At 41.4% G+C, this 26,599-nt stretch overlaps 1 protein-coding gene and 1 long non-coding RNA gene across 3 annotated transcripts in view; one reads left to right on the forward strand and one right to left on the reverse strand.

Moving 5' to 3' along the window:
- LOC115416349 (transcription factor 4-like) overlaps positions 1–15,220 on the forward strand; it is a 42,618-nt gene extending 27,398 nt beyond the window's left edge. Inside the window, exons 8-12 of one of the 2 annotated variants that reach the window (XM_030130094.1) lie at positions 2,311–2,449; positions 8,019–8,184; positions 10,402–10,631; positions 11,792–11,978; positions 14,893–15,220. In XM_030130094.1, coding sequence (XP_029985954.1) covers positions 2,311–2,449; positions 8,019–8,184; positions 10,402–10,631; positions 11,792–11,946 — 690 coding nt within the window. In that variant the 3' untranslated portion in view covers positions 11,947–11,978; positions 14,893–15,220. The remainder of the gene's footprint in view (positions 1–2,310; positions 2,450–8,018; positions 8,185–10,401; positions 10,632–11,791; positions 11,979–14,892) is intronic. The other variant, XM_030130093.1, reaches the window with a different exon arrangement.
- On the reverse strand, positions 9,727–18,445 carry LOC115416350 (uncharacterized). The gene is made up of 3 exons (XR_003934959.1): positions 18,325–18,445; positions 12,086–12,089; positions 9,727–9,737 (listed from the first exon to the last, which is right to left on the reverse strand). It is a non-coding gene; the product is annotated as an uncharacterized LOC115416350 (long non-coding RNA).
- Between the last annotated feature and the right edge of the window lie 8,154 nt (positions 18,446–26,599).

The raw sequence follows: 26,599 nt of genomic DNA on the forward strand, positions 1-26,599 counted from the left end.
GCCGTAAATGCAGAATTAGAATAATGTGTATTTTTCATCTGCAGTAACTGGACACGTTAAATATTCACCCTAAAAGGTAACAATGTAAACAATGTAATTAAAAATAAAATAAAAATGTAATACTTAAACACAGACAAGTGTAGCAACACAAAAATTTACAATCAATTACATGTCAGACAAAATATGTGTAAAAAAAAAAAAAAAAAAAAAAGGGTTAAAATCCACTTAAAATGCACTTCTAAATATTAAAAAAAAATATGACAGAGACAGGACTAAAACATCTGTAAAGTTGACAGCTCCAGTTTTTTTTTAGATGTATTTGAACTCATCATAAGACATCAGTAATCTGATTTCTGAGGTGACCTGAATGCACCACGTCCCAGTTGTGAAAAGTGTTTTCAAGGTGAAAACAGTCGATTTTGGGCTGAATTTTCAACTGTGAGTGAATGTGTGAAGGCGGACGTGAATGTTGATGTGGTCACATCAGATGTGTCACTGTTGAATCAGCTGAATGTGTTGAATCAGCTGAATGTGTTGAATCAGCTGAATGTGTTGAATCAGTTGAATGTGTTGAATCACTTGAATGTGTTGAATCACTTGAATCAGTTGAATTATTTGAATGTGTTGAATCAGTTGAAGGTGTTGAATCAGTTGAATGTGTTGAATCAGCTGAATGTGTTGAATCAGTTGAATGTGTTGAATCACTTGAATGTGTTGAATCACTTGAATCAGTTGAATTATTTGAATGTGTTGAATCAGTTGAAGGTGTTGAATCAGTTGAATGTGTTGAATCAGCTGAATGTGTTGAATCAGCTGAATGTGTTGAATCAGTTGAATGTGTTGAATCACTTGAATGTGTTGAATCACTTGAATGTGTTGAATCAGTTGAATTATTTGAATGTGTTGAATCAGTTGAAGGTGTTGAATCAGTTGAATGTGTTGAATCAGCTGAATGTGTTGAATCAGTTGAATGTGTTGAATCAGTTGAATGTGTTGAATCACTTGAATGTGTTGAATCACTTGAATCAGTTGAATTATTTGAATGTGTTGAATCAGTTGAAGGTGTTGAATCAGTTGAATGTGTTGAATCAGTTGAATGAGTTGAATCAGTTGAATGTGTTGAATCACTTGAATCAGTTGAATTAGTTGAATGTGTTGAATCAGTTGAATGAGTTGAATCAGCTGAATGTGTTGAATCAGCTGAATGTGTTGAATCAGTTGAATGTGTTGAATCAGTTGAATGTGTTGAATCTGCATCAGTGCTTCAGTTTCAAACCAGAATGTAAGGAGAAACAGAAAGAAAGAAAAACACAGGAAGCATCGCACAAAACACACACACATACACACACACACACACACACAGACACACACACACAGTGTGTCTCTGCTGGAAGCTGCTCGGCATTCTGGGAATTAGAAATCCCACAATTAAACATATGGGCATTAAGATAATTGTCAGTTGTTGTGCTTTGGTGTGTGTTGGTGTGTGTGTGTGTGTGTGTGTGTGAGTGTGTGTCTGTGTGTGTGACAGATGGATGCTGCCACACACATGTGAACACACCCACGTTTCCCCGACAACACACATGAAGACACGACCACGTAAAAAGAAATGTAAATATGCATGTTAGACATGCACATGTGGACCTGGACTGGGAACACTGGGAGCTCTGGGAACTCTGGGAACACTGGGAACTCTGGGAACACTGGGAACTCTGGGTACACTGGGAGCTCTGGGTACACTGGGAACTCCGGGTACACTGGGAACTCTGGGTACACTGGGAAAACAGGCAGCAGATGGAGAGGCTTCTACAGGGGGTTGTACAGACAGAGGGTGTCCCCAACAGGACGCACATGGAACTACAGCAGCACAAATATAAAAGGAAACAGAAGTACTAGAAAAGAGAAGAGAAAACTAGAAAAGAGAAGAGAAAACTAGAAAAGAGAAGAGAGAAATGAACAGATCTGAACCCTCAAAGACCCAAACAACCACTTGAAACCAAAAGCATCTAAAAGTTCTGATCCACTAATCCTATCAATCCATTTCAATAATTGGTGTAAAATACAGTTCTTCATCTCGGTCTTCAGATATGACCATATTTGGACGTTCAGAGGCTCTGAAGTTACTGTGGAAACACCGACAACATTGATTCTCCAGTCAAACCCATGGAGTTGATGAAACTGAAACTAAAGACGTGACATGTTTGTTTCATTTTGACTGAAACTGAGCAGCTGCTTCCTCACACTGACCTGCTCTGTCTGTTTGTTTGTTTATTTGTCTGTTTGTTTGTTTATTTGTTTGTTTGTTTACAGGTGGGCTCCCACAGAGAGGACAGCGGCGGTGTGGGCGGGCTTCGCAGTGGACACTCGATGGCGGGTCAGGTGTCGGTTCCTCAGCTCCCGGTCCAGTCGGCCACATCACCGGACCTGAACCAGTCCGACCCCTACCGCGGTAAGACCAGAGTCCACATAGAACCACCAGAGTCCAGTCCACATAGAACCAGAATCAGAACCAGCCTTATGGGCCAAGTATGTGAACACATACAAGGAGTTTGGCTTCAGTTTTTACATCGCTCACAACATCCAGTTCCAACAGGAACCCAGAACAACATGTGGACCTGGACACAATAGAGACAAACAGTCCAGTAGAGACCGAGACAACACTGGGTTTAGATTTACAGTGGATTTACAATGGAATATGGACAGAGTGTAAACTGGAGTTTTTATACTGTGAGTGGAAATGTCCACAAATAACATAATAACCTATAAATAACATAATAGCACACACTACCAGTCAAAAGTTTTAGAACACCCCAATTTTTCCAGTTTTGTCTGTAAATTCCAGCAGTTCCAGTCCAGTGAACAGCTGTAAATGGTCCAAAGGTCAGAGTGAACGGACAGAGGTAAAAAAAAAAAAGAAAGGTAAGGTTAAACAAAACTGAAAAACCAGTGTACATTTCAGAATTATACAAAAAGGTGAACAAGTAATGGGTTAATAACGTAAAGCAGTTCTGCAGCAGTGGAGGTTGATCAAGTCTGGAAAGTTGGTGGTTCAGTTCCTGCAGGTGTTCCACGTTTGTGAACTCCTTCCACCCCCTGTGTCTGCAGAACAGGAGTGTAGAACACACTGTGGTACCAGACCCATGGAGCAGGACTGGAACAGGACTGGACTGAAGAAAGGAGTGTGGTACTGTAAAAATGGAAAAGAGGAAAAGGAATGAACCAGAGAAGAGAGACAGAGCATCAGAAGAGGGAAAACTGTAGGTGTGTCCTCCAGAGAAATGTTCTAGAAAGTCCAGGTGTCAGGAAGTCCAGTTTCCTTCAGCATCCAAAGGCACTGAAACTGGACTGGAAATGTAGACAGAAGAGGTCTGGAAGAAGCACAGACACAACAGAAGAAGAAGAAGAGTTTAGGACAGAAAACAGCTGGAGTGAGAGGAGACTGACAGAACAACAGCTGAGAGAAGAGAGAAGAGAGAGGAGGAGGAAGAGAGGAGGTCATAGAGGAGGAGGAGAGGAGACTGACAGGACAACAGCTGAAAGAAGAGAGAAGAGAGAGGAGGAGGAAGAGAGGAGGTCATAGAGGAGGAGGAGAGGAGACTGACAGGACAACAGCTGAGAGAAGAGAGAAGAGAGAGGAGGAGGGAAGAGAGGAGGTCATAGAGGAGGAGGAGAGGAGACTGACAGGACAACAGCTGAAAGAAGAGAGAAGAGAGAGGAGGAGGAAGAGAGGAGGTCATAGAGGAGGAGGAGAGGAGACTGACAGGACAACAGCTGAAAGAAGAGAGAAGAGAGAGGAGGAGGAAGAGAGGAGGTCATAGAGGAGGAGGAGAGGAGACTGACAGGACAACAGCTGAAAGAAGAGAGAAGAGAGAGGAGGAGGAAGAGAGGAGGTCATAGAGGAGGAGGAGAGGAGACTGACAGGACAACAGCTGAAAGAAGAGAGAAGAGAGAGGAGGAGGAAGAGAGGAGGTCATAGAGGAGGAGGAGAGGAGACTGACAGGACAACAGCTGAAAGAAGAGAGAAGAGAGAGGAGGAGGAAGAGAGGAGGTCATAGAGGAGGAGGAGAGGAGACTGACAGGACAACAGCTGAAAGAAGAGAGAAGAGAGAGGAGGAGGAAGAGAGGAGGTCATAGAGGAGGAGGAGAGGAGACTGACAGGACAACAGCTGAAAGAAGAGAGAAGAGAGAGGAGGAGGAAGAGAGGAGGTCATAGAGGAGGAGGAGAGGAGACTGACAGGACAACAGACTGGAACTGCTTCAGTTTCAATACAAACTGGAAACATTGGGGTGTTCTGAAACGTTTGACCGGTAGTGTGTGTTTATTTATTTATTTATTTAATTGTTGTCCAAACACAGTTTTTATGGTCAGGGCCTGGGGGAAAACACTGTTCTTGTGTCTGGTTGTTTTGGCGTACAGTGTTGTGAATCGCCTACTGGAGGGAAGACATTCAAACAGGTTGTGTTCAGGGTGGGGGGGGTGGGGGGGTCTGCAGACATGTTTCCAGCCTGTTTCCTGGTTCTGGATGTGTATAAGTCCTGGATGGTGGGCAGATCAGCACCAGTGGTCTTCTGTGCAGTCCTGATAGTCCGTTCCAGTCTGTTCCTGTCCTGTTTGGTGGCTGATCCAAACCAGACGGTGATGGACGTGCACAGAACAGACTGGATTACTGCGGTGTAGAACTGGATCAGCAGGTCCTGGGGCAGGTTCAACTTCCTGAGCTGACACAGGAAATCCATCCTCTGCTGGACTTTGTTGGTGATAGTGACTATGTTGGAAGTCCACTTCAGATCCTGGGAGGTGGTGGATCCCAAGAACCTGAAGGTTTCCACAGTAGTCACCATGTTATCGTGGATTGAGATAGGGTCCAGTTTAGGGGGGGTACTCCTGAAGTCATCTCCACTGTTTAGAGCGTGTTGAGCTCCAGGTTGTTCTGACCACACCAGAGGACCAGCTGGTCCACCTCCTGTCTGTATGTGTCGTCTGCGAACTTCAGTTTGAGTTGGACAGATGGATCAGCTGAGGTGCAGTCGTTAGTGTAGAGGGAGAAGAGCAGTGGGGAGAGCACACAGCCCTGGGGGACGCCTGTGCTGGTTGTCTGAGTACTGGATGTGAATGTTCCACATAGAACCACCAGAGTCCACACAGAACCACCAGAGTCCTCTTAGAACCACCAGAGTCCACACAGAACCACCAGAGTCATCTTAGAACCACCAGAGTCCACATAGAACCACCAGAGTCCAGACCACATAGAACCACCAGAGTCCACATAGAACCAACAGAGTCCTCTTAGAACCACCAGAGTCCACATAGAACCACCAGAGTCCAGACCACATAGAACCACCAGAGTCATCTTAGAACCACCAGAGTCCACATAGAACCACCAGAGTCCAGACCACATAGAACCACCAGAGTCCACATAGAACCACCAGAGTCCAGACCACATAGAACCACCAGAGTCCACATAGAACCACCAGAGTCCTCTTAGAACCACCAGAGTCCACATAGAACCACCAGAGTCCAGACCACATAGAACCACCAGAGTCCACATAGAACCAACAGAGTCCTCTTAGAACCACCAGAGTCCACATAGAACCACCAGAGTCCAGACCACATAGAACCACCAGAGTCCACATAGAACCACCAGAGTACACATAGAACCACCAGAGTCATCTTAGAACCACCAGAGTCCACATAGAACCACCAGAGTCCAGACCACATAGAACCACCAGAGTTCACGTAGAACCACCAGAGCCCACACAGAACCACCAGAGTCCACATAGAACCACCAGAGCCCACACAGAACCACCAGAGTCCACATAGAACCACCAGAGCCCACACAGAACCACCAGAGTCCACATAGAACCACCAGAGCCCACACAGAACCACCAGAGTCCTCTTAGACCCACCAGAGTCCTCTTAGAACCCCCACTGAGTATTCCCTGAGCTGAGTCTTACAGGCTGAACAGGCGTCTGCTGTCGGTGCAGTTCGTCCACTGGGCGTCAAACCTGCAACGACGCCCACACTTCCTGCTGCTGCTCAGGGAGGGGGCGGGGCTTCAGATGACAATGACTTCACACTGTAAAAAAAAACATCGCCTTTTATTTTTTGTGTTTGTTCAAAACCACCTGTGGAGGATGAACCCTTAAAGAGCAAACACAGCAGCGACAGTGGACGGACACACCAGGTTTATATGATGAAATAATAAATGAAAATGAACAAAAATGAATAGAAAAATGGACAAACTATGGTTTGTTTACGTCACAAACACGGCATTTAAAGGGTTAAAATATGACAGTTATTATTTGGTATTTTTGTTGGTGGTTGAAGTCGATGAAATATAAAAAAAATAAATAAAAAGTTCAAAGTAAAGCGTATGGAAAACACTGACATTAGTGCGCTTCTGTGCGTGTTCTGCGCTTTCAGACCTGTCACAGCGGAGGGAAGACGTCGTCTTCAGCTTCATCACTTTTGTGTGTTTAGTCTGAAGGCGCTTCCTCAGTTTCAGGTGGATTCCAGCTTTTTTTCCACATGAACCCACTCCGGCCGTCAGTCAAAGCTGCACAAAATGCCTCCAGTCAGGCAGCAAACATCCAAAATGGCCGCCGGTTCAGTGTGTGCGTGGGAACGGAGCGGCGACGTTTTGTGTCGAGAAGTTGGCAGCGACCCAGCGTGGATGGGTACAGACGTGACATAAAGGAGGCAGTGTTTTCAGACCGACGAGGGGGAAAAGAAAAGAAAAACACCGAATTATAGCCAGTTTAGGAAAGTCACCGATGAGTGGAAGGAGTAGAACCACCGCCACGGTATGAGATGAGAAAGTACAAAAAAAATAACACAAGAGTCTGTTTATGGTCAGGTTATAATATTCAATCCAACTGTATTTATAAAGCACTTTAAAACAACCACAGTGCTGTTCAGAAGAAGAAAGAAAACCAAGAGAAAAGAATAAAAAAACAGAAAAAGCTGTAGAATTAAAAACAGCAAAAAATAACAAATGAAATAAAGTGGATTAAACCAGGAAAATATTACAGAATAAACTATAAATAATGACAAATACACCGTTTTGTCTTTGTTTTTGTGTTATAAAAATAAAATATTTACATTTACAAACAAGAAAAGCACCCGAAGAGCGCAGACCTCCGCCAAGACACATCTGCCCCCCCGCCCCCCTGATCACCACCAAAATGTAAGCATTTCTTCCTTGTGCCAGTATCAACATTTCCTGAAAATTTCATGAAAATCCATCCATAACTTTTTGAGTTATCTTACTAACAAACAAACACACTCACAAACACACAAAACAAAGTGATCACAATACTTCCTGGCAGAGGTAACTATCAAAAAAATTTAATAAGCTGAAAAAACTGAAATTTCTGCATTTTCACACTATTCAGTTTATCATTAATACAGAATGTACGAAAGTACAAAACATTTAAAAACAGAAGAAGAGTCTGTTCATGGTTTAAAACAGAGGTTTAACTGAGCTTATGATATCCAACTGTATTTATAAAGGGGGTTCTGACCCAGGGTCTGGTTCTGACCCAGTATCTGGTTCTGACCCAGGGTCTGGTTCTGACCCGGTATCTGGTTCTGACCCAGTATCTGGTTCTGACCCAGAGTCTGGTTCTGACCCGGTGTCTGGTTCTGACCCAGTATCTGGTTCTGACCCAGGGTCTGGTTCTGACCCAGTATCTGGTTCTGACCCGGTATCTGGTTCTGACCCGGTGTCTGGTTCTGACCCAGTATCTGTTTCTGACCCAGTATCTGGTTCTGACCCAGGGTCTGGTTCTGACCCAGTATCTGTTTCTGACCCAGAGTCTGGTTCTGACCCAGGGTCTGGTTCTGACCCAGTATCTGGTTCTGACCCGGTATCTGGTTCTGACCCGGTGTCTGGTTCTGACCCAGTATCTGTTTCTGACCCAGTATCTGTTTCTGACCCAGGGTCTGGTTCTGACCCAGTATCTGGTTCTGACCCGGTGTCTGGTTCTGACTGTGTTCTGTGTTGTGTCTGTGCAGCTCTGTCCGGGGGTCTCCAGGGTCAGAGCACCTCCTCCGTCAGCTCCGACATCAAATCTGAGGACGAAGGAGACGAGAACCTCCTGCAGGAGTCGAAGCCTCTGGAACCGAAGAGCGAAGACGTGGACGGGAAGGAGCTGAAAGCATTAGAGAGGTCAAGATCTAGGTAACCCCGCCCACCTGCAGACGCTCACTTCCATCAACACCCAGGAGGGCTGGACCCACCCACAGGGGGGCCGGACCCCCCGGTGGGCTGGGCCCATAGCAGTCCCAAAACACAGCCCGGCCCAGAGACCCGACCCGCAGAACCAGGACCAGAACCAGAACCTGAACTGGGTTAGCTATTAGGTTAGATTACATTACATTAGTTTTCATTACATGAAATTAGATTACATTAGGTTAGATTACATTACATTAGTTTTCATTACATTAGGTTAGATTACATTACATTAGTTTAGATTACATTGGTTTAGTTTAGTTTATATTAGTTTAGTTTAGATTAAATTACTTTACATGAGTTTAGATTACATTAGTTTACTTTAGATTAGATTACTTTATATTAGTTTAGTTTAGTTTATATTAGACTATTTTAGTTTAGTTTAGATTACATTAGTTTAGAATAGATTACATTAGTTTAGATTAGTTTGTATTTAGTTTAGTTTATGTTATACTAGATTAGTTTAGTTTAGATTACATTACATTAATTTAGTTTAGATCAGATCAGATTAGATTACAGTAGAGTAGTTAAATTTAGGTTACTTTAGTTTATCTTAGATTAGATTAAATTAGTTTAGATTTGTTTAGTTTAGTTTACATTATACTAGATTAGTTTAGTTTAGATTAGGTTAGATTAGATTACTTCAGATTCGTTTAATGTACATTAATTGTTAATTAGATTAATTAACCAGTTAGTCTGAGATAAAACAAGGTAACTAAGTATATAAACTCCAGTTGTTTATGCAGAAAAAAACTATTACTTTGTGTTTAATTTTGGAGGCGAAAGTGTAACAGTAATCCAACAGAAAACTGAAGGAACCTCAGAAAGTCTGGATCTGAGGCTGAACTGTGGGATGTATTAGTTTTTAAGGTTAAACCGTTTAAATTAGAGTTAAAGGAACATTTTCTGGTCGGGTTCTTGGTTCGGTTCTGGTCCAACTTTAACCGGACCGGGTTCTGATCCGGGTCAGGTTCTTGGTTCGGTTCTGGTCCAACTTTAACCGGACCGGGTTCTGATCCGGGTCAGGTTCTTGGTTCGGTTCTGGTCCAACTTTAACCGGACCGGGTTCTGATCCGGGTCAGGTTCTTGGTTCGGTTCTGGTCCAACTTTAACCGGACCGGGTTCTGATCCGGGTCAGGTTCTTGGTTCGGTTCTGGTCCAACTTTAACCGGACCGGGTTCTGGTCCGGGCCTGTTTCTGGGAACCAGCCTCTGGACTTTGATGAAGTGAACAAGTGTGATGAGAAGCAGTTAAAGAAATCAATCTGTCAATCACTGATAATCAGAGACGTGGTGAACCGTGAACCTCCGCCAGGAACTCTGGGTAACGCCGTGTTCGTGGCGGCGTGGGCGTGGCCCGCCGTTTGGCCGACGCCTCCGTCTCTCCAGAGTCTTGAACCTGGGTTTAACTGCTTCTCACACGACAGAGTAGAGCCCACACAACTATCCCAAACAAGCCCCGCCTCCTCGCACCCACGGCTGGGAAACTAACCAATCCCAGTCCTGGGGCGGAGCCGGGCCGCCTCAACTCCGCCCACATGAAAACACAGTGTGAGGACGAGTGGAATCAGAAACATTTGGATCCCAAACCCACAGAGTGTACACCAAAGGTGGTGGTGATGATGACGATGATGATGATGATGATGATGATGATGATGATGATGACGATGATGATGATGATGATAATGATGATGATGATGACGATGATGATGATGATGATGATTATAATGACCCTCGTTAGATTGGCCCCCTTAAATAATATTAAATTAAGTATTAGATCAACCCTCGTTAGATTGACCCTCGTAGGATCAACCCTCGTTAGAGCCACCCTCGTTAGATCCACCCTCGTTAGATCCACCCTCGTAGGATCAACCCTCGTAGGATCAACCCTCGTTAGATCCACCCTCGTAGGATCAACCCTCGTTAGAGCCACCCTCGTTAGAGCCACCCTCGTTAGATCCACCCTCGTAGGATCCACCCTCGTTAGATCCACCCTCGTTAGAGCCACCCTCGTTAGATCCACCCTCGTTAGATCCACCCTCGTAGGATCCACCCTCGTTAGATCCACCCTCGTTCACGTTCAACTCCAAACTGAGCCGTCCTCTTCCTGCCTCTGTCCCCGCCTCTGTCCCCTCCCCCTCTTCGTCCTCTTGGTTGGTCACCGTAGCAACAATGACGACGAGGACCTGTCACCAGAGCAGAAGATGGAGCGTGAGCGCGAGCGGAGGATGGCCAACAACGCCCGCGAGCGTCTGCGCGTGCGCGACATCAACGAGGCGTTCAAGGAACTGGGCAGGATGGTCCAGCTGCACCTGAAGAGCGACAAACCCCAGACCAAGTTACTGATCCTGCACCAGGCCGTGGCCGTCATCCTGAGCCTGGAGCAGCAGGTCCGAGGTGAGTGGGCGGAGCTACGCCATGGGCGGAGCCTGGCACACCTTCATCTGACAGTGACCTTTAACCTTTAGACCAGGACCTCAAAAACATCTGAGTTCAGGTTCCACATACAGGCAGACCAAAAGCATAAAGACATAAGAACTTATAAATAATATAATAACATAATAGCATTATAAACGATAAATAATATAATAACCTATACATAACATAATAATTTTTACTAATTTTCTAGATTATTTTGTTAAAAATATCTAAATGGCATAATGACATAACCTATAAATAACATAATAACATACTATTCTATAAATAATATAATAACCTATAAATAACATAATAACAAAATAACATAACCTGTAAGTAACATAATAACTTATAAATTACATAAGAAAACAGTATCTTATAAATAACATAATATAATAACCTATAAATGACATAATAACATAATATTCTATGAGTAACATTAATTTTTTACTAATTTTGTAGACTATTTTCTTAACAACACCTAAATGACATAATAACATAACCTATAAATAACATAATAACACAATAACTTATAAATAATATAATATAATAACCTCTAAATAACCTGTAAATAACATATCATGGTAACCTATAAATAACATAATAATTTCTACTCATTTTGTAGATTATTTAGTTCATTTTGGGGTTTTTTTCATGATTTTGTTTTTTATTTTCATCATTTTTACTCATTTTATAGATGATTTTGTTCAAATTGTTGATTATTTTGTTCATTTTGTTTTTTATTTTCATCATTTTGTTTTTTATTTTCATCTTTTTTATTTTCATCATTTTTACTCATTTTGTAGATGATTTTGTTCAAATTGTTGATTATTTTGTTCATTTTGGTTTATATTTTCATCATTTTGTTTTTTATTTTCATCATTTTGTTTTTTATTTTCATCATTTTGTTGTTTAGTTTCATAATTTTTTGGTTTATTTTCATCATTTGGTTGTTTATTTTCATCCTTTTTACCTCCTTTGTTCACTCTTTCTTCATCCCTGTGCCTCCTTTGTTTGGCTTCGTTGCCTGTACTTCTCCACTTCCTCCACCAGGGGGCTCCACCTCCACCTGTTCAACATGTCTCAGACCCTTTGCCTTCATTGTCTGTGTTTTCTCTCCTTCTCTTTCTGTGTTTCAGAACGGAACCTGAACCCGAAGGCGGCCTGTCTGAAGCGGCGTGAGGAGGAGAAGGTGACGGTGACGTCGGACGGGACTCCGCTGTCGTTGGCCGCCGCCCACCACGCCGCCGCCGCCGCCATGGGCGACGGCTCCACCCCCATGGGACAAATGTAAAACGCAGCATCATCATCTCCTCCCCCTGAATGGTCAGAAGATTTCACTGGAACACTAATCTGCTGTTGTACCTCCTGCAAACATTTAGCGCCCCCATCAGGCCTAAAATCTGAAAAAAACACCAGAAAAAAAAGAAAACTGAGCTGGAAACGTTTGGCTTCAGTTTCCGTCAGTTTCACATTTGAACCCACGAACACACGCTGTGAACTTTGAACCCACTGTTCTCTGCATGAACAGGCTTTGGATCCATTCAACACTCAAAGTAAAGAACGGTCGCATTTCTACGACTTTATTCAGTAAAATATCAGTGTTTTCTACTTTTCATAGGAGACACAAGTATCTGCATGAATTAAAGGCACATTATATGATGATTTTGGACGAGTAGTGGAATGTAATTTATATTGTTTCTATAATTAATTTGGCTCTAGGTGACTTTTAGTTCATTTTCGTTCTTTTTTTTATTATTATTTTATTCATTTTGTTTATTTTCATCCTTTTTATTCATTTAGTTGATTTATTCATTTTGTTTTGTTTTTTTTTACAATTTTTCACAATTGGACACCTGAGGGGTCAGAGTGGGTTTGATCTGCTCACCTGGACACCTGAGGGGTCAGAGTGGGTTTGATCTGCTCACCTGGACACCTGAGGGGTCAGAGTGGGTTTGATCTGCTCACCTGGACACCTGAGGGGTCAGAGTGGGTTTGATCTGCTCACCTGGACACCTGAGGGGTCGGAGTGGGTTTGATCTGCTCACCTGGACACCTGAGGGGTCGGAGTGGGTTTGATCTGCTCACCTGGACACCTGAGGGGTCAGAGTGGGTTTGATCTGCTCACCTGGACACCTGAGGGGTCGGAGTGGGTTTGATCTGCTCACCTGGACACCTGAGGGGTCAGAGTGGGTTTGATCTGCTCACCTGGACACCTGAGGGGTCAGAGTGGGTTTGATCTGCTCACCTGGACACCTGAGGGGTCGGAGTGGGTTTGACCTGCTCACCTGGACACCTGAGGGGTCATGTGACCTTTGGTCCAACTGTCTCTGATGCAAAGAACAGCTGATGAAAAGTTCACAGTAAACCAGTGTGTTTAGTGGAAACATGTAGAGGCCGCAGTGCAGGATCTGGTCCTGGTCCCAGTCCTGGTCCTGGTCCTGGTCCCGGTCCCGGTCCTGGTCCCGGTCCCGGCCCAGGTCCTGGTCCCGGTCCCGGTCCAAGTCCTGGTCCCGGTCCTGGTCCCGGTCCAAGTCCTGGTCCTGGTCCTGGTCCCGGTCCTGGTCCCGGTCCAAGTCCTGGTCCCGGTCCTGGTCCTGGTCCTGGTGGCTTTTGTCTGGTTTTGGTACAACTGAACAACAGATTGGCAGAAAGTGTGATTTGAAATGTGACTGTTTGTCGTTTGTCCTGGTTTTTTCTCCTCTGTTGTTTTTCTGTGTTGATGTGATGTTTCAGGTGTTAAATGTTCACGGTGTTAAATGACGTTAAAGTCCTGCTTTAACACCGGGGGGGGGGGGTCAAACATCAGCCCCAGTCAGTCCAGTCCCTTCAACAGGATCAGTCTGTGAAAAAAATACAAACATGAAACTGAAAATATTCTGAATGAAGGATGTTCGTTCAGGTTCCACAGTCAGACCCATATGATCTAAAGTGGATCAGAACCAGTCCAATAAGAACACAGTAAACCACAGATAAGGACAAATACACAGTTTTCTCTTTTTATTTTAGTGTAAAAAAAAATTTAAATCACATTAAATTTGTTCACATTTACAAACTATCCTTGAATAACCTGAACAAATGTGAAGGAGCTGAACTGTTTTCCTGTAAATCAGTGGAATTGTTCCAGTATTCTGTCTGGTATTAAATGTGTTTGTGTGTATTTGTAGATCCACTGTATCTGTACGATAATAATGAACATGCAGAAATGATGAACTGAGGCTGAATATTAGTCAAATTCCACTGATTTTTCATAAGACAGTTCAGATTGTTGATGTTATTCACATTTTTTAAAGTATACTTTGTACATGTGAACATTTTCGTTATATAATGTTACTTTTTTACTAGAGGTGTAAGAACCTACCGGTTTTGCAATATATTGCAATATTTAATTATACAATACTGTATCAATATTTAAAAGTACTGTATGGATATTTTTAGGTATTTATTCAAATGCAGATATTGTGGAGGTTCATTTTATTTATTTTTTTTTGTTTAGATTTTATCTATTATTATTTAACACTCTTTTATTAAATAATGTTTGTTCCTTTGTTGGGATTGAACTCAAATACTTTTCTGATGTTAGTTCTGGACTAATAGAATATGAACATTTGAACAGGATCTTAATAATAATAATAACATTTTATTTGTATAGTACTTTTCATAGAGCTCAAAGACACTTTACATGCAGCAGATAAAAACAGAAACAGATTAAAACAGATGAAAGCAGGTGCAAAAGGCAGGTATACAATATAAAACAGTTTAAACATTAAACATTAAGATTAAACATTAAAAGCAATCTTAAATAAATCTGTCATGTCTGTAAAATATAATTTCAGTTTGAACACAGGAACATTTTGGGATAGAACAGTAGATCCTGTTGGGATCAAATACAAATGTGTTTAATATTTGTGCAGATTTCTGCTGGAATTCAATTCTTCCAGGAAGTAATCATTTTAAAAACAAAACAAGTGGAAAAAATGGCCTTTTTAACAGTATCATGACATATGGTATCATGATCCTAGTATTGGGATTTGTATTATGTCGCCAGATTCTTGCCGATACACAACCCTATTTTTCCTGTTCTTTTTGGCCTGGTTCAGCCCGGTTCAGCTCGTATTGGTCTGAATGTGGAACCAGAACAGACCGGACTCTGGCGTCCCTGCTTCAGTTTCAGACTCTTTCATCTGTTTCAGTCGGTGTCGTCGGTTCTGACCCTGGTGTCGTTTGTTTCCGTCTTCAGGTCGAAGGTGCCGGAGTTCATCAAGATGATGAGCGACCACTTCCTCTGACGACCTTCCCTCCGAAAACCCGACACACGATCAACCCCCGTCGTCGCTTCAGCCCGACCAATCAGATCCTCCGGAACTTCAGCCTGACCAATCAGATCAGCCTCTCTCTCTCTCGTCCGTCGTGTCCGATCCTCCTCTTCGCCTTCGTCTCCTCCTTCTGTCGAGAAACACGAACTGCAGAGTCGCGTCGGCCGCTTCGTTTCCAGCCGAAGCGAAACGGGACGCGGACGTTTCATCGGCCGATCGGCGGCGCTTTGTGGAGTTTGACGTGAAGTCTTTGAACTCGCATCATCAGAGAAGTTCCACGTGTTTTATGAAAATCCCCATTTTAACGAACAAAAAGGGTTCTATATATAAATATATATAGTATATATATATCGATATATATTATATGAGAAAAGGAAAAAAAAGACAAAAACTTTGTTTAACTTGTGCGACAGGACGCAGACGGGGTCGGGTGGGGTGGTAAGAAAAGAACAAAACATATCACAAAGTGTTAAAGAGATTTCTTTGTTTTTTTTGTAAAAAAAGCAACACGGGTCAAACGCAGCCTCGGCGCCGTCGCCGACTGAAACGGCGATCTGACGCCACACTGTGGACGAAGCTGTGCCTGATCTCCGATTGGATGCAAACGAGTCGGAATAGACGCACACGGAGAAACGACCACGCAACGCAAACAACAACCGAAACAGGAAGTACCCAACCAGTCCCGAGCCCACGGACCCCCTGAAACAGACACAGTAGACACATGAACCATGAAGATGAAGATGATGAAGATGAGTCCTGACCGACGCTCCGACGACCAAACCCACAGAGGGAACTTTTACTCCAACAAATGCTCGTTGACTATCACAGATTCGGAGTCGTTGGGACGTGTCCACCCCTTTCTCACGAATTCCCACCAAATCTGCACATTTGACCAGAATCCAAAACTGGACACTGCGTTTTTTAGTCAAGTCTTTGAAGCGACCGAAAAACTGCAGCCGAAACACCCGACCAACTGACCAATCATCCGATGAATGAATTAATCAGAGCCACATGGAATTATCGAGAAAAGGGTGAAAGACGGAAGGACTCCTGCAGTAACGAAGTGTACTTTTATACTTTTAGACGCATCATGAAAGAGAGTTTTCAGTCGCTTTGGTTGGAAAAAAAAATCACAAACAGACAGAAGACGCAGTTTGGAGGTGACGTTCCTGAATCCGATCAGAGTATTAGACGGTCCACGGACCACACGCTCTAACTCGAACTCTATTCCACATTTAGCACATTCCCTAAATCGTGATCGCTACTTGAACCGAGGGCTCCGGTCGGTCCGGATCACGAAAAGATCTACAGGTTGAAGCACGATTTAAGCCGGACCAACGTCCTGAAGAGTAGAGACCGACGAAAAACCACGGGTCTGAACGGACGAAGGAAGTCCGACGCTGCAGGGGAACCAAGGGAACAATCATGGGGGTCAGGGGGGTCCAAGCATTCCCAGTTTATTAGAATCCCTCCGATCCCGGTTTTTAACGTCAGCCGAACTTAATCCCGAACGTCCCGAACCCAGAGCCGACCTCTGGGGCCATCGGGTTGACGCCACCTTCAAGGTCTTTCCAGGTCCGAGTCCTTCAGGGTCTGGTAGAACCACATGGGTCCATTTAGCTTCATGGTTTTAGTCAAAAACTAATCTAGTCTCCGATTTGGACCGAACTCGACCTGATGACGGTGTTTGATCCGATGATTGGTCGAGAATCATCAGGTCCGTCACAAGGTTCGAATAGTTTTGGATTTTTCATTATAGTTTAGTTTTATTCAGTTTGGACTTTTTTTTCTCTAATTCAGCTCATTTCTATTAGTTTTTAGAGCAGGTTTGATAGATTTTATTAGTTCTCTTTTTTTTTCTAAATGCTTAGTTTTAGTTTTGTTTTAGTCTTAATTTTACTTTAGTCGTATCTTTTAGTTTCTTTGCAGTCGTATTCAAATAAATCCCAGACAGGACTCTGCTGCTTTCTCCCAACTTTAGACGACTCTAAACCACAAGTGACAACAAGTGATGGACCGTGAAGTGTCATGTGGTACCGCAAGCTAAAATTGCTAGAGCGAAATAAATCGCTTTCGTATCGATCTGACATTGACAAAGATGAAAATGAAGGGAATTTTATCCATGATTTTTATCCGTTAAAGTTAATTTTGTAAACGCACAATACAGTTTCAGTTAGTTATACTTTTTTCTTTTAATTCTAGTTTTTATTTATTTCAGTTAACGAAATGTTTTTACAATTCTAGTTTTCGTCATTCGTTAGTTTTCGATAATAACCTTGGTCTGTCGGCATCAGTTTTAATCAAACTGAACCGTGTTTCTTCTCTGTTTGAGGTCGACTCTGCACTCGAAGCGCTCACTGATTGGCTGAAGGTTTAATGAACCAACGGCTCAAACCAATTAAACACCGGACACTCTGATTGGTCGGAGGTCTGACCCAGAGCTTCCAGACTTTGGTCCAATCAGTTCCAGGGTCGTGGTTTATCTAAAGAAACACTAAGTTAGTCATGACTCGGATGGAACCGAAGTTACTTGGATTCATTTTGGAAGTGGATCACTGACAACTGGGTTCTGATCCGGATGAGTCCGAGCCAAGGTTATTATCATTAACGAAACTAACGAAATGACGAAAACTAGAATGGTAAAAACATTTCATAACTGAAATAAATAAAAACTAGAATTAAAGAAAAAAATGATAACTAATGGAAACTGTACTGTGTGTTTACAAAACTAACTAAAACGGATAAAAATTATGAATAAAATTCCCTTCGTATTTTCGTCTTTGTCAGTGTTGGATTGATATGAAAGCAATTTATTTCGCTCTAGCAAATTTAGCTAGCGGCACCATATGACACTTCACAGTCCGTCACTTGTTGTTTAGAGTCGACTTCTCGTCCGAACTCTACCTGGAAACATGGAGACTAAAGTTGGGAGAAAGCAGCAGAGTCCTGTCTGGGATTTATTAGAATACGACGACAGAGAAGAAGAGAAAGAGACGACTAAACGAAATTAATACTAAAACTAAACTAAAACTAAGCATTTAGAGAAAAAAAAGAAAACTAATAAAAAATTATCAAACCTGCTCTAAAAACAAATTAAAACGAACTGAATTAGAGAAAAAAAAGTCCAAACTAAATAAAACTAAACTAGAATGAAAAATCTAAAACTATTTGAACCTTGGTCCGTGCTCATGCGTCATTGGTTCAGGCTGATCCCGCCCACGCCAATCAAAGCTTTTATCTGACACGTGGTGGGTTTTAGTCACAGGAACCAACCAGGACCCTGAGGTGGATCAGCTGATCCATCGGAACCGAACCGACCCCCGAAGGCCTCGGATCAGGAAACCACTCGTAACAACAAACCCCGCCCCCGTCCCCGCCCACTCTTTAACCCCTCGTAGTCCAGGCCGACTCGTCTCCTCCGCTGACCCGAGCCTTATGAGTCCTGAAGAAGAGCCCGAGCCCTGGTCCGGTCCAGTCCGGTCCAGTCCAGTCCCCGATTGCAATTAGAACCTTCACACCTTTACCGACGTGCCTTTTTAGAGTTCATATCATTGGAGACGCCAGAGGAGGACATGTACCTGGTCTTTTCATAGGATGCAAGCTTAGGGAAACCTGTTCTTAGTGGTTAGGTTCTATGCAGTCAGGTTTTTTACCAGACCTGGAATTTAAAAAAGCTAAAAAGGAAAAAAAACGTATTTTTTGGATAAAACCTAAACTGTATTTAATGTACTGTATGCTTCTATGTAAGTAGACGGCGTGTTCGGGCTTCGAGCCAATGGGACAGACGCTTGATTTAGCAAAACAAGCCCCGCCCCCTGCCCTCCCCGTCTGTCCCCACAGCCCCTTAGCCCCGCCTCCCCAGCCCTGTTTCCACGGTGAACAACGCGTCTCTTCTTGTATTATAGCTTCTCAGCTTTTTATCCATATTCGATGGGCTTGTCCGTAAGCCGACGTAGTCTCAGTACAAAGTGTGTGGTCGTACGTTGTAAAACAACATTTTTTGGGGGTTTTCTCTTTTTTAAGAAAATCTTTTCTCTTATTATTACTTTTTTTTTCTTTGTCTGTTCTGGTTTACATGTCTATTAAGAAAATGTACAACAACAAAAAAAATTACCAAAAAAAAAAACCCATAACAAAAAAAAAAAAAAAAAAAAAAAAAAAAACAGAACAAAACATAAATAAAATTGACAATTCGTGAACCCGGGCGGCATTGTTTTCTGTCGGAGGTCATTTTTTTGACGCCGTTAAATCCTACCCAAGGCTCGGAAACTGGAAAAGAATCTATTGAATAATCAATCTATATATAAATGTACAAAAAAATATATACAGTATATAAGGAGGGGCCGTTTCCTGTTCGACTTTTCTTTTTTCGCTAAAGGAGCGTGACGTGGGGACGAATTTATTTTCTAAAAAAGACTGAACGGCAGAAGTTGGCGAGGCCCCTTCAGTTGTTACGACTTTTCAACTGACTTTATTGTGTGCATCGTTGTTGCCGTGACAACACCGTTTGACGAGTACGGCACCCCGCGCAGGACAAAAAACTGGGACTGGAGTTCCATCGACCCGAGGCGACGACAACACAGACATTTGTAAATTGTATGCAACAAAAATGGCAAACTTAACCATTATTTTGAAATTGTGTATGTAAAATTTATATTTTTACATGTAGACTGTTGTTATTTTGTGTTTTAGAAATATGTTGTATCGATTTTTTTTTGTTTTTCCTCTTTTTTTTGTTTTAAAGATGAAAAAGGTAAAAATTCAGTGTGTGTTTGAAAAATGTGTCACATTGAACAATGTAGTGAGGTCAAAAACTTCAGAAATCATGTTTTTTCAACCTTTTTCGGACGTTTTTTCTGTTTTTTTATCTGTGGGAAACGTTTTTTGACAGTTTCAGGGGAGGAGCCAAAATCTGCGACATTCGTCCGATCTTTCACGCCTCATGACATTACCGTTTTTAATCGTATCTTTTGCAGAGAAATGTGTAAATAGTCATCACGCATTTTCGCTGAGAAGTTGACGATGATGATGATGACTGATGAGCTTGGTTTTATTTTTCGTGCGATCATATTTGTCCAGTTACCCGTAGCCAGGTGCCAATTCTTTTCTTTTTCCGTCGGTGGTGCTCAGTACTGTACGTGGTTTCTGTTTCCGAACATTTCAAGTGTGAGTCGAACTGTTGTGTTTTGCATCGAGGATCCGTTCCGTTAGAGCCGGATCGGAGCCTGAACAAGGATTTTTGACAACGGAACTGTAGAACTCGCGAGGAAAAGTTTATAGAAGAAATTCTGACAAAGGAAACTATGACCCCCCCCCCCTTCAGTTTGGGTCCAGACCTGTAAAAACCAGGTCTGAACGCTGTTTAATCTCAAGAGTAGCTTTTCCGTCGGACATCTGCGCAAAACTTTACCAACATTTGCTAAATGTCGAAAAACAGAAGTGCGTAATGTCGGTTGTTCCATTAAATCACAAATGCGATGATTTGTTCATTATCACGAGAAGTCCTTCCATAAACATGTTGTTTTGAATCTAGAGTGCTCGTTAGCTGTGCTAGCTCCGTACTAAATTCTAAAATGACTGAGTTTCCTCGTTTTTTTGTTTTGTTCACATGACTCTAGTGCGCAAAAGGTCTTTCCACTGTCAGTTTTGCATGATGTACCAATTTCGTTACGCCCCCGCATTAACCATCTCTTGGAAGAAGAAAAAAACTTTCCATCGAAAAAATGGGAGTTTTGGCGACATTATCGTTTTTCCATTCGGAAAATTTTTATCTGCAAGTTACATTTGAGGGTCAGTGGAAAGTGATTAATGCATTACAACCATTTACAACAAAAACTGGAACATTTCGCAGAATGTCTTTTTTTTCAGTGTCTTTTCGTCAATGTACATTTTACCCATAGTTAGTACGAAAAACCAGGATAGAAAAGGTGACTTTTTCTGGATTTGAACAGAAGTTTTGTCGCTGATTCACTCTTAGGTTAATGTTAACGTTAAAGCTTCATAGTTTGGATCGTTGTTACATTATCCGAAAGAAACTCTGTGTCATTGTGGTGAATACGATGTTCTGGTTGTAAAAACAATCTGTGTATCATTCGTTCTTTTCATATTCAATTGAGAATCCACAATCAGAAATGAAAAAAGTGACTCATTATTTCATTATTCATGTACAAATCAAAAATAAAAAAAACTAGTTGTTTTTCATTCTTTCAGTTGTTCGCACAAATTAAAAATTGAAAATAATCAAATGGACCAAATGTGGGGTTTCATGTTGACATTTTTGGTATCCAATTGGTCTGACCCGGAAGTTACTGACTTCTCCATGTGTTGTTCTGGACAGTTGAGGGTTCGCTAGTATTCTGCCTAATGCATTCTGCGATAATGGAGAATTTTGTGTTATTCTGAGGCAGCAAACGCAACATGACAACTGAAAAAATTGGCAGCAAAATTTTTGCACGCGAGGGTTGTGGTGAGTCTAGTGAACGTATGGATATATAACATGTGGGGAAAAAGTCTGAAGTGAAAAATCCGTTCCAGACTTTGCAACTTTCCGGGCTTATAAAAAAATAAATAAATAAGATAGTTATCACAAAGTTATATACAACTTTTTTTTTGAGAAGGGTTTACTCGATCTTTTGGTGCTATTTATTTTAAGACAATACGATAAATGGTCTGAGAGGAGATGTTTTTAGAAATTTTACTTTGAAAGGCAAATTGCGAACTTCCGATTGGAGTTAGCTCATGGGTAATGGAGAATTTGATGTTATTCAGAGGCAGCAAACGCGATACTCTGAAGGAGGACAACACGACAACTGAAAAAATGGTCCAGACCTTCCAAGTTTTGTTGTAGATAATGTAAGTAGAAGATACTTTGCGGAACACACGAAGAAGTCAGTAACGTCCAGGTCAGACCAAATCGGATATCAAAAGCATCAACACGAAATCCCACATTTGGTCCATTTGATTATTCCGATGTTAATTTGTGCGAACAATCAAAAGAAAGAAAAACAACTCTTTTTTTGGTTTTTGATTGTACATGAATAATGAAATCGGTCATTTTTTTCGTTTCCCGATTGTGGATTCTCAATTGAATACGAAAAGAACGAATGATACACGGATTTAAAACGTCTCAATGTAAAAGCAGTTTTAACGTTTAGTAAGAGCATCATCAGGAAAAAAATCTGAGAAATCACAAAAGAATGTAAAAGTTAATCTGTAACGTCATAAATATCGCAGATACCGACATTCAGATAAAGTCCATTCAAGTGTTTTGTGTTCAATAACAGTCACATGGTTCAATAGAAGACGTGGGTTTGATCCCCTTAAAAGTGAATGTGAAATTTTTCGCCCCTTTTTGTCGCCGTCATTGCTCAAATTGATCAGAAGTCGTAGCCGTTCCCCGATGTTTCGGGTTTAATCAGTAGAAAAAACATGTTAAATATTAAAAGTATGATCTAGGCTTATAAGAACCATAGAAACCGAACAAAATGGCGGTGTTTTTGCGCCCCCTGGAGGCTCCGGTCCGGCTCTGACTCCCCCTGTTTTTCTTCTATTTTTAACGGGTTTATCTTTCCGAATTAAACGAAAGACCCTCAGCACCTGATTCCAGATTAAATATATGAAATTTTTGTGAACATTGGAGTGTCGTTGCTAATATAAATAAGCAGGTCATCAGCAAACAATCGTATCAGCTATTTCCCCAAAAAGATGAAAATCATGTGCGAGGCAGTTTCAGTCGTTTGTTTTTAGTGTTTGCCGTTAAAATTTGAGCTTTTTGTGAAACGGAAAAGCTGCTTTGAATCGGACCTAGGTCAAACACTAGGATTGAATCTGTCGGTGTAAGTGCTTAATGTATTTTTTATTCAGTAATGTTATTTTTTGCGATGCTTCATTTCATGTTTTCTCTTTGTTGTATTATCGAGTCATCTCCAGAGTTACAGTATCTTTAACTTTATGTTACCCCCGATGTTTCTATTAGCCATAATGTTTCTTTTCGTTTCCCTCCTTGTTGTACATACACACCTCATTTCTCTTTTTCGGTGACTGTGCCATGAGCTTTGTAATCTGTTACTCTGTACCAGTTTTACTGCAATAATGAGTTGAATTCAAAACCACCCGTCCTGTCCTTTTCTTTGTCGGTGTCGTCCATATTTGCCGATATTTCACTTTTATCTACATACAAAGAAATTCTTAAGTTTATGATCCAGATGAACAGCGGAGGTTTGGTACATTTATTAACGACATTTATACTGTTCCATAAAAAAGAAACCATGAAAAAGAACGGGTTCAACATTTTTACACAAATGGATATTCGCAGAAATGATAAAGGTGTCGGTTTTGTAGAAAATATTGTTGCTGATAGAAATGAGCAGATCATCAGCAAACGGTCGAATCCACCGCTTTCACAAACAATTAAAGTTCTGCACAAGATGGTTTCAGTCATTTCTTTTAGTGTTTGACGTTAAAATAGTTTCCAGGATAGACTCCAGTTACCATGAATGAATGAATGAACAAATGAATGAATTAATGAACAAATGAATTAATGAATGAACGAACACATAAATGAATGAATAAATGAATGAATGAATGAACAAATGAATAAATAAAAGGAAAAGACAGTGTAAACCATCACCAGAACCACTTTACTCAGTTTGATTAATGTCCACTTTTAAAACCAGTGATTTCTACATTTTCATGAAACTTATGGGCGGGGCCAAGGGCGTGGTCCCAGATGGACCGCCCACAAGTGTTTGATTGATAACTGTTGAACCAAACCAGTTTAACACAATTATTCCACAGAATTATAAAGGTCTAAATGCTGTTCTGAAGCAGGTTTGGAAGCACTTTGGGTCTAATTTTTTTTTTAAATTACTGATATAAAAGAGAAACAATTCTGCAGATAAAACACATTTTTATATTATTTAACATTTGATACATAAATCTGCATGTAACACGGTCAAAAGGACACGAAAACTACGGGCTTTTATTTTTTGGAATATCTCTTTGTTGTCTCACAGGTGCATTTTGGGAATTGAAGTAAGTATTCAAGGCAGAGTATTACACAAAAATAACCACTTTTTAAAAAATATTTCACGATTTATATGTGTTTAAATGTTCAGGTTCCGTATGTAACACCAGTAGACACGATGGGTTCCACCCCAGACCTGGAATGAGACTGAGGCTGATGCCAGACCCACATGTGGATCAGAAAAACCACCGGGATCCACATGTTGAACACAGTGTCTGTGTTTAGAGTCTATAGAAGAGCATTTACACGTTTACTCATCTGATGCACTGACACCTAGGGAGAGTTAATGTCCATATTTGGGTCCTGTTTACGAACCCAGTATTGATTATAAATTCATTAATTATGGGATGGTCCTCATTCGGTCCATCCTGGGGTAAATGTGTCTACATTTACCTTTAATTATTGGGTGTAAACAGATGGAACAGTGACAGAAACTACAATAAACCCAGTTTCACAGAAGAACCCAAATATGAACACATGATTCTGCACCTGCTTTCAATAATACCATCGTTTACACCAGATCAGACTGTCGTCTACATGAACCTGCATAAAACCTGTACAGCGCCAACGTGTGGTTAGAGTTAGAATAAACAAAGGTCACATGACCTAAGATAATTAATGAAGAAGACCATTATTATTATTATTATTATTATTATTATTATTATTATTATTATTATTATTATTATTATTATTATCTGTCTTGTATCTGTATGGGCTTTGACCTTAACCTTCATTTTCAAACTCAGGTCATTATTTGGTGCCAGTATCGACCTCCATGTTCAGGTCCGTTTTTTTTATTGTAATTATTTGTTGTAAAACCCACAAACACAAACTGTGTCCTTCACTATATGATTATATTATAGATATTATAAAACCACAGTTTAAAGTGGATTAAATGTATTTATTTTCTGGTCAAGCTTTGGTTTTTTGTTGAAGTTAAAGGTGAAGGTTGTGTTCCTTTAGTTTTGTGGGTTCTGGACCAACGTCAGGCCGCTGTGGTTCAGGTCTGGAACAGACCCAGGTCTGGTTTGAGTTCAGGAGTTAAAAAACTGAAGACACTAAGACGACTGTAAATATTAAAGACGTTCACAGTTTAATGACGTTTAACGCAGTAAAAACTGTCGTTTGATGAAGTCAGTGATGGATGGACGAGTCTGGAGCTGCTGCAGAGGAACCTGTTCTGCAGAATGAAGAGTCGACCATGACGACCACGACGATGATGACGACGGTGACGATGGTGTCCTTTCAGGTGGATGAGTCACTGAGGCGTTTTCCTCGCAGTTTGTCTTCAGGCGACAACGAATGACGTGACTTTAACTGATGGAGACGAGAACACAGAACATGAGGCAACAAAGAACTGAGGCTTTGATCCAGAGAAAACAAGCAGAAGAAGAAGAACCAAAGAAGAACTCAGGAAAGCTGCTGGAGACTTGGTGACCAGTTTTTCCTCAGATCTGTCCATCCTCAGTCAGATCCTCAGTTTCATTCGTCTGTTCGTCTGCCTGCCATTCCTCAGCTGAATCTCTCCCTCAGTCTGACACGTTCTTAGTTCCATCCACCACAAACAGTCCATGGTGTTTACAGACAGAGCCAGGAGGAGCTGGAGCATCTGACGAATTTTGTCACAAGGTGCATTGTGGGAAGCGGAGGTTTGCGCATCTGCCTGGCAGCAGCAGAGCTACCATATGATATAATATGGATGAAACAACACAACGCAGAAACGGCTGAAAACGCAGAAAACCGGCTGAAACGCAGAAACGGCTGAAACGCAGAAACGGCTGGAGAGAATGTGCACGAAGGGGAAGGAATCTGCTGCCGTTTCCTCCTGGTTTCTGTCATCCAGCCCGCTGCCGGCAGACGGCTTGTGAGCCTTCCGGTCGTAAGAGTCGGTGTGACCAACAAAATCGATGGCGTTAGCGCTGTTTCCTTCAGAATGAAAACATCCGATCTGAGAAAATGACCAAAAAAAAGTGTTTTTGGTTCGTTTTTCCTATTTGTCAGGTTAGAAATTTAAATTTTGAGTTTATAAATGTGTCATTTCCAAAACAAAAAAACAAGTTACAATGAATTTAGGGTTGTTCTTCCCTAGTGTAAAAGTATATACAAAGTGATTAAAAACACAATATAGAAAAACAACAGGAAATACTTTAACAAAAGGGCAGGAAGTAGAAGTACATGTGCATACGTAAAGATAGATAGATAGATAGATAGATAGATAGATAGATAGATAGATAGATAGATAGATAGATAGATAGATAGAGATAGATAGATAGATAGATAGATAGATAGATAGATAGATAGATAGATAGATAGATAGGAAGTGAGTCTGAACTTTCTTTTTGTTATTAGAAGGAAACAAAAATCAATGTGTTTTTTAAATTTGCTTTATCTGTTTGACAGAAAATGCCATGAAATTCCATTTTAATTCTTGTATTTTAAAACAAAAATCAAACAAGAAAAGCTCTGAGCGCAGACCTCCACCAGACAGATCTGCCCCCCCCCCCCCCCCCCCCCCATCACCACCAGAATTAATCATTCTTCCTTGTGGCAGTATCAACGTTTACTGAAAATTTCATGAAAATCTGTCCATAACTTTTTCAGTTATC

Source organism: Sphaeramia orbicularis, unplaced genomic scaffold (genome assembly GCF_902148855.1).
Source record: "Sphaeramia orbicularis unplaced genomic scaffold, fSphaOr1.1, whole genome shotgun sequence".
Classification (NCBI taxonomy): Eukaryota; Metazoa; Chordata; class Actinopteri; order Kurtiformes; family Apogonidae; genus Sphaeramia; species Sphaeramia orbicularis.